General features: G+C 42.5%; 1 protein-coding gene across 1 annotated transcript in view; it reads left to right on the forward strand.

Moving 5' to 3' along the window:
* The window catches only part of iffo2b (intermediate filament family orphan 2b), a 44,048-nt gene extending 34,657 nt beyond the window's left edge, over positions 1-9,391 (forward strand). The window contains exons 5-9 of the mRNA XM_062545569.1: positions 2,052-2,197; positions 3,005-3,179; positions 3,681-3,779; positions 4,431-4,555; positions 5,063-9,391. Coding sequence (XP_062401553.1) covers positions 2,052-2,197; positions 3,005-3,179; positions 3,681-3,779; positions 4,431-4,555; positions 5,063-5,168 — 651 coding nt within the window. The 3' untranslated portion in view covers positions 5,169-9,391. The remainder of the gene's footprint in view (positions 1-2,051; positions 2,198-3,004; positions 3,180-3,680; positions 3,780-4,430; positions 4,556-5,062) is intronic.
* The last annotated feature ends 1,261 nt before the right edge of the window (positions 9,392-10,652 follow it).

Consider the following 10,652-nt stretch of genomic DNA (forward strand, 5'->3'; position numbering starts at 1 on the left):
ACCAGAAATACATACTGTATGCAGAAATCTACTGGTTATATGACACAATATGTCAATTTGTTGTTTGAAGAGGAACCAGGGGGTAATTCAAAATGAAAAGTTAAATATTTATTCAAGCATTACGCAAATATGATACCCACTGTGCTACCTAACCACAGTTGAACTGTGACATAATATCAGACCTGTAAAAATGTGTATCTCCTCCAGTACCTCCTCCTCTCTTACACACACTCTCAGATACACATACTGTAGACACAGATGCACACACACAAACACACACCTGAGCTACAGTATATATACCCAATCTCTTTCTGTGCTCTCTCGTTCCCTTGAAAACACACACACACACACACACACACACACACACACACACACACACACACACACACATACACACACACACACACACACTAACAAACATGCGCACACACACACACACACACGCACACTAACAAACATGCACACATGCACACACATACACACACACACACACACACACACACTCACCTACCAGAGGGAGAAGTGCTGATCCGGTGACTTTGCTCAGCTTGCACACAAGGTTATCACATTGCAGTGATGGAGCTGGCCTGAGCCCAACTGCAGCCTGTCAGAAGCAGGCCACAACCAGAGCCCTCTAGCCTGGCTCTGGCTCTGGCTCTGGCAGCAGCAGCAGCAGCAGTACCAGCAGCAGTCTATCAGCTCCACAATTACATTACACACACAGAAGCAGCCCTAGAGTCCCCCAGCCTGGACCCCTCAGCAGCAGTGGCAGCAGTCTACCATAATACAGTTTTTGCCCGTTGCTTGAACACATTTTGCAAAACTTTGCTCACTTAGCCAAAATCTACACACAAGTAAACATAACATAACACTAGGAAATATACCTTTCACATCTATGTCAAATTGAAACTCTACTATCAGTACCTAAACTCTGCTATCAAAACCTAACAATCCCTTGTCAAAATATAACTCTGGTGACAAAATGAAACACACTTGCATCATATGCATACATTTTCAAATCGGGTGGAACACACTAGTCTTCTTTATATAAAACATATTTGCTTGAATACCTGTTGCAAAACTTCGCTCATTGTGCCAAAACTCTAAACACACGTCAACATGACACAACACTGGGAAATATACCATTCACATCACCATTTCCAATGGCAAAACTGAGGGCTTTTTGTAGATGGCTGATTGGTGTTCAGTTTTGCAAGTAAGTGCGTTCAGGTGTGTATTTGAGAGGTTGCAATTACCCAATGTGTTTTGTATTTTGGATATATGTGTTTAACAAATGGTACTCTGAGATTTCATTTTTGAACGAAGTGTCTATGTATGACATAGAGAGTAGTATGCAGGACCAAGTGTGTTGCATAAAGGAGTAAGTGTGTTGCAGAATTGCCACTAGAGTGCAAAGCAGCACTTTTGTTTAAGGTATAGGTACATGTGTTTGAGATATTGCAACAAAACTTCAAGTTGTGATACTTTAGTTTAAGCATGGGTCTATAGTGTTCAAGCAACGGGCAAAAACTGTAATATTACAGACACATTCAGATCAGTGTAGCTGAACAGTAAAATGTCATTTATGAGGTGAAATAACCTGACTAGACATTATGAACTTTGTTGTACAGTGACCGCAGATATATTTACATATTTAGTGTGATACAGCCACAGTTAGTGTTTGCTATCAGAGCAGCATCTCTGGCGGGATAGTAAAACTGGATCCAGCCTCAGAGTCTATCATAAGACATACAGTACAGTATAAACAGAACCCACTGTTGTAAATGTTACAGTGCGGCCTATATTAGGCAGTGTATCACAGAGGTACTGTATTAACTTTATGACGGGACATCAGATCCAATGATCAGACACAATAATAATATTGTAGCCACAGCCATAACACACCAGGCCTGCACGTCATAATGCTTTGCACAATGTTAGATCTAGCTTTTGTTGCGCTCAACTGAACAGTTGCCTACATGTAGGCTACTGTATGCCAGATTATCTATATTTAAATTCAGTGTGTGTGTGTGTGTGTGTGTGTTTTGTAGGGGGCAGTAGCATGCAGGAGGAAGGAGCGCAAGGTGACATCGGACGAGGAGAGCTCCGAGATGGACGCTGACCCCAGCACGTCAGAGGAGGAGGCGCCCGGCTCCCTCAACATCACCGACGAGATGAAGCGCATGCTCAACCAGCTGTGAGTCACACCTCACCCCTCAACTTTAACCTTTAACCTCTGCAGGGCTCATGACCAAGGGTTCGTCAAGTTGGTTCCATACAAGTACTGGTAATACCTTCCTGCCCAATTGCAGTGTGGCATACAATCATGTGAGGAGAGCGATAACAAACAGAACTCTTTTCAAAACTAGATCTGAGCTGTCTAATTTTAGCATTGGTGACCTTATGAAAACTAGCGTTTAGTTGCCTATGGTGCGGACGGAGCCATTACAACACATTCACTGCAGCTGTTTCCTAGAGCAGGCTGTTAGTAGAGGCTGATGTCATGCTGCTGTAGCGTTCCACCCACTGGTAATACTTGGTACTGCATCGATACTGAGCAGAAAAGAACTCTGCTGAGTTCACAGAGTTCACATTCATATATCAAGTCCAGCTAACAGTGAGCCTAATGCTGTGGAGTAGGCATATTTAATATGGCTCTTTTTATATGGATCTCATGAAAGGATACACTCCCGTCAGTGTTAATGCACAATGAGTGACCTCTGGTGCTGTCCTTGCTGTAGTGTTTTGTATTCACGCTGCAGTGTGTATCTACTGCTGGCATGCACTCTTCTCTTTCTTCTCTCTCTCTCTCTCTGTCTCTCTGCATGGACTTCTTCTGCATGTGTGTTTGTGTTGTGTGTGTGTGTGTGTTGTGTTGTGTTCACTTCCTTTTTCTCCTTCTCTTTTTTTCCTCCTGTCTTCTCTTCCTCCTGTCCTCTCCTCCTCTCGTCCTTCCGTCCTCCCCGTGGCCCAGCCATTGCTCTGACACCTCCCTTGTTGCCAGGAAAGAGACGTTCGACATCGACGACGACGACTGCGACAGCCTGACGTGGGAGGAGAACGAGGAGACTCTGCTGCTGTGGGAGGACTTCGCCAACTACAACGTGCCCTATGCCTTCAACAACAACAACAACAACAACCCCAGCGCCGCGGAGAGCCACGGAGAGGGAGGAGAGCCTGTAAGGCTTCACACCGCTCCAGATATCATATCAGCACACCCACACAGTCACGTAGTCAGATGAACTCCCACTGTGTCCGAACTCGTATTGTACTTCCACTCCTTTAGAGTTAGAGCTCACTGTGTTTTTAGTTAATGTTATTATTCATATAATGTTATTTCAATGATGTTGAATGGAATGTATGAGTTGGTTTTATGAGGACATTCAGACCAGTCCAGTATTAAATGCTTAAATGTCTGTAGACATATAGACCCACAAATGCCAAGACAAGACAGACACTCACTCAACACTAAAAGGTTAACATCAAATCAACTGTTATCAACTGTTATCAACAGCAATAAATGGGGAATAGACTGTATTTTCAGCTGGGGTGCTGCTAGAAATATTTGGGCATCATACCTGTGCTTGTGCTGAGTCTAGAGCCAAAGCCATAAGTTGCCCCCTCAGCACAGATTCCATAGGGGGCGCTAAAGAGCCTGCTGTACTGCCTGTGTCCATCAGGTGTCCCAGGAGGGGAGTTTGGGCAGCCTGATCGACGAGACCGAGACTCTGTTCAAGAACAGAGAGCAGGAGTACCAGAAGACCATTGGGGACATTGAGGTGAGTCAGAAGACTTGTTCATATGGAACGGATGCCTCGATGAATCAGCGAATCAGGGGAATCAATGAATAAGTCAGTGAAGCATAAGAAGTATTGAATAAACAAAATAATTAACTTTGTCTGATTTTCCGTATGTGACTTTATTGCTGTCTCTTAAATGAAATGTTTTCTCAGATACTTGCAGTAGAGAATTATGGAGAGTGTGATCTGGATTTATTTGACTTTGTCCAGTTCCCTTGTGTCCTTGTGATAAGGCAGCTGTCTTGATTTGTGGAAGTTTCTGAGTGACTCTGATTTGTTCCCTGCTGATGTTCTGTCCTGATTTGTGAGAAGTAATGCATCTTGCCAGAGTGCAAACCTGCTACCCAGCCCTAAAACATCTTTTTCTGTCCTGTCTTTGTCTCTCTCTCTCTCTCTCTCTCTCTCTCTCTCTTTCTCTCACTCTACTTGTCACTTCAACTTCTTCCTCTTGCCTCGGTCCCTCCCTGTATATGATGGGCAAATGGACATAATGGTTTGATTGGGATTTCAACACTGTATGTGTTTTATTGATGCAATCCTGTACGAAAGCGAGTCAGTGGTCTAATGAAAGAGTGCTAAATCTCTCCATCATTCCCTCTCTCTCTCTCCCCATCGCTGCCCCTGTCTCAGGAGGAGTTGGCCACTGCTAAGTCGGACATGAACAGGCACCTGCATGAGTACATGGAGATGTGCAGCATGAAGAGAGGCCTGGACGTGCAGATGGAGACCTGCAGGAGGATGATCAAGGGGGGCAGGTACAGGACACACTCATCTCAGCACCACTCACCACCACTTCTAATGGGGGGCCGAGGCTGCCCGGAGTAAAGGGATGTTGCACTGAAGGGCAGTTCTTGCTCTCTTTAATGGGTATTAAGGTTATAGATAATGCATTCTCCATCTCTTTCACACGCCTCTTCATTATCTGTACTGCTGCCATTCAAACCAATAGATCTGAGGATTGCTGTTTATAGATCATTAGATTACTTCATAGATCATGACTAATCAAATTCCATCTTAATGTTATTAAAAGAGAAGGTCAAAGATTTTCTTCTGTTTTTTTCTTTCCCTCTCCCTCTCATCCCTCGGCCTTTATTCCCTCTGTTCTGTTCTGTTTCTTTGTTCATCCTTTTCTGTGGGTCATCTCCCTGTTTCTTTCTTATCCTTCTCCTCCTTCTCTCCCTCTATCCCTCCTTCTTCCCCCTCTCTCTCTCTCTCTCTCTCTCTCTGTCCTCCCATCCCCTCTGTATTGCTCTCCCTGGCAGAAACTCTCCCTCCGTCAGCTCGGTGGCCAGCAGTGACTCAGGGAACACTGACGAGATCCAGGACGAGTTGGAAAAGGACAGCGAAGTGGAGGGACCAGTCAGCTGATTCCAGCTGTATCTGATCCCGCCCCCCACCCCTCCTCACACAAAGACAGACAGCCAATGAGCTCCTTTTGGCTCCTGGGCAACCCAGCGTTCCGCTGGCGGCCTCTACCAATCCCCAGGCCACGGCCATATGACGGACAGGTCTCGACCCGACCCACCACACAAAGAATTGGTGCTTTAAAATCTCCACTCCAGCGGAGAGTGGTGGTGAGGAGGGGTGTGTTTTTTTATGCCCCCTTTTGCTTCTCGAGTGTTCAAAGTAACAAACCGTAGAACCGTTTAAAGCTGCACGCGTCACGTCGTGTCACGCTGTGTTGTGACCGCTGTGTTTCCTGATCTGCCAGCCACTCTCACCGGGCTCCACACTGACCTCACAGAGCGACCACACCCCCATATACCTGTCAATCAAAACCACCTGCCAATCAAAGCTAGTCCTCTTCAGACTTCATGATAAAAGTATCCTCTCCACTCTGAAATCACATTACAGTGCTCAAACACCCAGATAGCAGCGAAGGGTGCTCTCACACCTACCTTGTTTGGTCCGGACCTTCAAACCTTTTCGCTTGGTTTGAACCAAAACAGCATGTATGAAAGGGCCCTTGGACCACAGTACAGACCCAAATATCAAAATCTGGTTTGACCCACAGAACCAAGGCTACTTAGAATTACAGAAACTACTCATCAAGCACTACGCTACTCAAACAACAGGCACAGAACTTACTAGCACAGTAAAAGTGACCCACTCACAGTGGAATAGCTCTGTTTTCGGAACGGTGGTACATGGACAGATCAGCTCAGACATTGTTTCCACTTTCACCCAGAAGATGCAATGGCTGACGCTGGTATGGTCCTAGTCTTGGTCTCCTGTTGATCCAGAGCAGAGCTGGGCCAGAGTCGTTCAGTGTGTTCCTCCTCATGTCCCCCTCTGTCAGGTCTCAATGGGAGCTGGGTGGTGTGTGTGTGTGTGTGTGTGTGTGTGTGTGTGTGTGTGTGTGTGTGTGTGTGTGTGTGTGTGTGTGCAGAACAGCGCACGGTTTTGCCCAAGGAATGCTCTGTTCTAAAGTTCTATGCAATCGGATAGCCTTATTTCAGGACAGATGGTTTCGTTATTTGCCTTTGATTAGCTGGACAGGTGTGTGTACCTGTTTAAAACTGTGTGTCCGTGTGAGGACAGCAAGAGTATGAAAGAGTGCCCTCTCCCAAATTATTCAGTTATATTCAGGTATAGAGCTAAGAAATCCAGCAGCAATGATCTTCTCCCAACTGAACCAAGTCATACATTTCCACATACACAAGCCCATCAAATCTCGCCTACTTTGAGACAGGATCTGTGACAGGATCCTGTGCACTGGAATGTACTAAATGGACACACTAATAGACTAATCTTTAAAATACAGAATGTCTTACGTAGGTCTTTTGTGGCTGTAAAGAGTTTACCTGTCTGAGTTCACATAGGCCTATTTGTTTTATCATACATCAAATCAGTGTTGGCCTTCCAGCACTGTTAGTGGGCTAACATAATCAACCTATAAAAGTTGAATTGTATCATTATGACCAGCAGGGGGCACTGTTTCACACTGACGACTGTCCTTTGAGGTGTTAACTGTTGAGTGCAGGGCGCTGTTTTATGTATATAGAAGTCTTTGGCATGTCATACCTTAGTGGCCTTTCAGTTCATTCAGTATGATTTAATCACTGTGTTCTGTGTTTGTTTGATTGCATTTAATCTCTTGGTTATTTTTGGTTGCTTTAGAACTTTTATGCATAATTGACAGGTAAACTGGCAAAGCATGGGGTAACAAGGAATATTTTAGCTTGATGTAAGATAACAGGATCTCGATCAGAGATTGAGAGTCAATGATTTATGTATAAAAAGGCTCTGAAATTCCCTCTATTTTAATTTTCGAGATGCACAATATATTTACCCTACACTTTCTTTTTAGTGAACTCTTGACACTCTGTTTATTTGTCATATAAGGGGTTTTATTTGATTTGTTTTCGATGTGTTTTTATTTGTGTTTGTTTTGCGAGCAGAGTGTGTAAACTAAAACTCTGCTCTCCAAATGGTTTCTCTGATGTGTTATCCCTGATGAGTATTGTTGATTATGGATGAGCTGAGGGTTCATGTAGGGCTATATAGAAGTGCTCTTGGAGAATTGTGTAGAATGATTGATTTGCCTTTCAAGTCTTACATATGGATGTTAGTAAGATGATGATGATGATCATAATGCTATGAATTGACATACAAGTACAGTTTTTCCATAATCTGGTCTGCTCACCCCTCATACTCACCTCTACACGCGCACACACACACACACACACACACACACACACACACACACACACACACACACACACACACACACACACACACACACACACACACACACACACACACACACACACACACACACACACTCACCAAATAAAGCAAAAGCCAGCATACTTTTGAGAAACACTCAGCAATTCAGTATTTCAGAAACCAAGATCAATGAGTCCTCCTTAAAGGTTTTGTCACAGAATTTGGACTACCCAAAGATGTTCTTGCTAAAGTTACCTGGTTAACTCAGAGATTTGACCTGAAATGAGTGTTTCTCCCAGAGACAGTGGCTGTAAGAACTCAGAGCACGAATTGTTCATAAATTATAATATTTTGTTTGTGGAAAAAGAAACCAAACTACAGCAAAAAAGACAAAACGATCAGTCTCCAAGAAATATTTTTTTCCTGAAACATGATTGTAATTATGTGACAAGATGTATTGATGCGTAAGTGACACATGAAAAATATAGAGTCCTGTGTAGGATATGTTAAAGTGCTATGTGTTCCACTGGACTATCAAGATCATGGATGGACGGAGGTGTTTAGGGGCCTTTAGTGCTGAACATTTAGACCATTGCATAGCACAATTAAAGCAAGTGTGTAGAATGATAAACATTGTATCTGTTTATCTGTTTAAGATTTTATTTGTTTGTGATGGGAAAAAGTAAGTATTTGCAGGATCGTAAGCTGGATTCATGTGTTGCTGAAATACAGTAAATAGTGCTACAGAAGTCTGCAAAGTCCTGTCGTAGGATATTTTCATATTACTGCTGGACAAAGAATAAACCCATATTGTCATTTCTCAATGTGGAAACCCCTGGAGAAAGTCACTCTTGTCGGTCATTCTAGCCAACATGAGGTGACAAGGCAACCATCCCTATATTTTTTATCAAATATTTTTCTTTTCCTCATACTTTGTAAGACCTGTGAATCTGACTTTTTGTAGATGACTGCATGAGATCTGTGGTACAGAAAGACCAGATCTACCATGAATGAGAGAAGTATATTCACAACGTGTACATCTTTCAGCTGAATGTACTGTACTATAAATCCACACAAGGGGGTATTGGAAACACACACACACACACACACCCATACAGACACACAGACAGACAGACAGACAGACACACACACACACTCACACATAGGTGCACTCACACTCATACATACTGTATGCTGCTCAGTGTATCTTCAGCACAGCTATTTTCTTAAGCCGCCATAGCACCCTGTCATGTGTCATGCTTTGAGAGTTCCTGGAGTGGATCACCAGAGCTTCCTGTCCCCACTGATTGTCCTGAGTGACTACACAGTGTGCCATATCCAGAGGGTTGTGTGGGTAAAGACTGCTGAACGTCCACACACATCTTCTGCATAGAGTGGACTCGGGGTGTGCTGGAACCAGGCATGAGCTATACAGATCTGGGTAACACTTTATTTGGATGGTCCCAGACTATCTAGACGCCTGTGAAACTGTCGACTGCAATTTGTGAACAAAGTTCAGTTTTCTCAAGGTGATGTCCAGTGAACAATGAGAAAGAATGAACTTGAAATTCAACAAACCAGCTGTAAAGTCTCTGCAGGCAGACTGTGCTGATAAAGTAGGCTACCCAGATCTGACCTGTAGTCACCAGGTATCATGGCGTGTTTTTGTCTCACTGGTTTCTCATGCAAACTTCAAAAAGTGGTGGTGGTCTTTGCTACACTTACTGAAATATTTTGGCTCAAAGAGTTTTGTCTGGAAATATGTATATGTATTTGGACAATTTCTTTGTAGAAACCATTGTACAAATTGTTTCTGAGACAAATGACTTTACCATTTGCATTTGTTTTATGTTGGGGAAAAGGGTATATAGGTATCAAGATGAATGTATCTGGTGTTGGGTTAAACAAAAAAAATAATAAAACAGTTTACCTTAACAGACTGTGGTTTATGATCATATTATGACCAGCTGTGTGACCTTTCAGTCAACATAAATCATAAAAAAAAATCCTGTTCTTCAATAAAAAAGAGTTAAAAAAAAAACAAATGCCATTATTATCATGCAAGGTCATATTAAACAGGCATGATGCCAAAACACATATAATCAGGTTTAATATGGCCATAATGCAAATTCAATGTAAAACAGAGAGTGCCTTTGACATTTCCTGGATTTGTTATGTCTATCCCACCCAAAGAGCAACAATGTTGACTGCAGGAACATTTTTTGAATATGAATTGCATTTATGTAAAGAAAATGTGCAAAATAGTTAAAGAAATGAATCATTACACACAATTTATCTGTGAATAAAGCAAGGGTGAATTACTTTTCTAGGCCTATATTATCTTTTAATGTTACAGGATGCACTCTGTTTAATAGGCTACAGTATATTGCAAGTATAATTTATAAGGCCTATATAATGCATTCAATACACTCCCATGAATTGATCACACTAACAATAGTTGAATCACTGAACAGTGGGTAGAATTAATCTAATCAGGACTGAGGTTAGCTTTAAAATCATGGTCAAACCTCCGATTTACTTTGTAGGCCTATGGCGCTCACTCGTCTACTCTACTGCACTTGCCTAAAACTTCACTTCGAGAAACTAAAGCTCGAGATCAAAAGTATATAGGCTAAAATATATTTTAGCTTTTCATCTAGGCTATGTATAAGCTAATGTCAGTGAATGCAATTGTGGGTTATTTACTGTAACTGTCCTCCAACATTAGGCCTAGGGCTAAACCAGAACCCATAGTGAAATTCTGGGCTAAACAAATTCGGAGGAATTTCTTTATTAGGTCAACAATGTAGGCTACGCAATAATAACAGCATTTGAAAAGCTGCAGCTTTTTTATTATTATTATTATTATTATTCACTCACAGACCTGCATAACATCGCAGAGGAGGCGGCTGCGCGTGGAGCTGCTATCATCATGCAGTGACATCCCCCGGTGCGTTGGAAATGGTCTAAGTCTTGGGTATTTAATCTACGGCATAATAAGCAGGCCTAAATTCATCAACGAGCACTCTTACCGCATAGTGCTCCTCATTTTCATAAAAAGGCCTATAAATTATTATTATTATTTTCCATCACTTTTTACCCATGCTTTAAATGCAATGAATTGAAATGAATGTACACATGCTCTTTATAAATAGACTATTTGAGCCAGGGAAGGCTGATATC

This window comes from Sardina pilchardus, chromosome 9 (assembly GCF_963854185.1).
Source record: "Sardina pilchardus chromosome 9, fSarPil1.1, whole genome shotgun sequence".
Taxonomy (NCBI): domain Eukaryota; kingdom Metazoa; phylum Chordata; class Actinopteri; order Clupeiformes; family Clupeidae; genus Sardina; species Sardina pilchardus.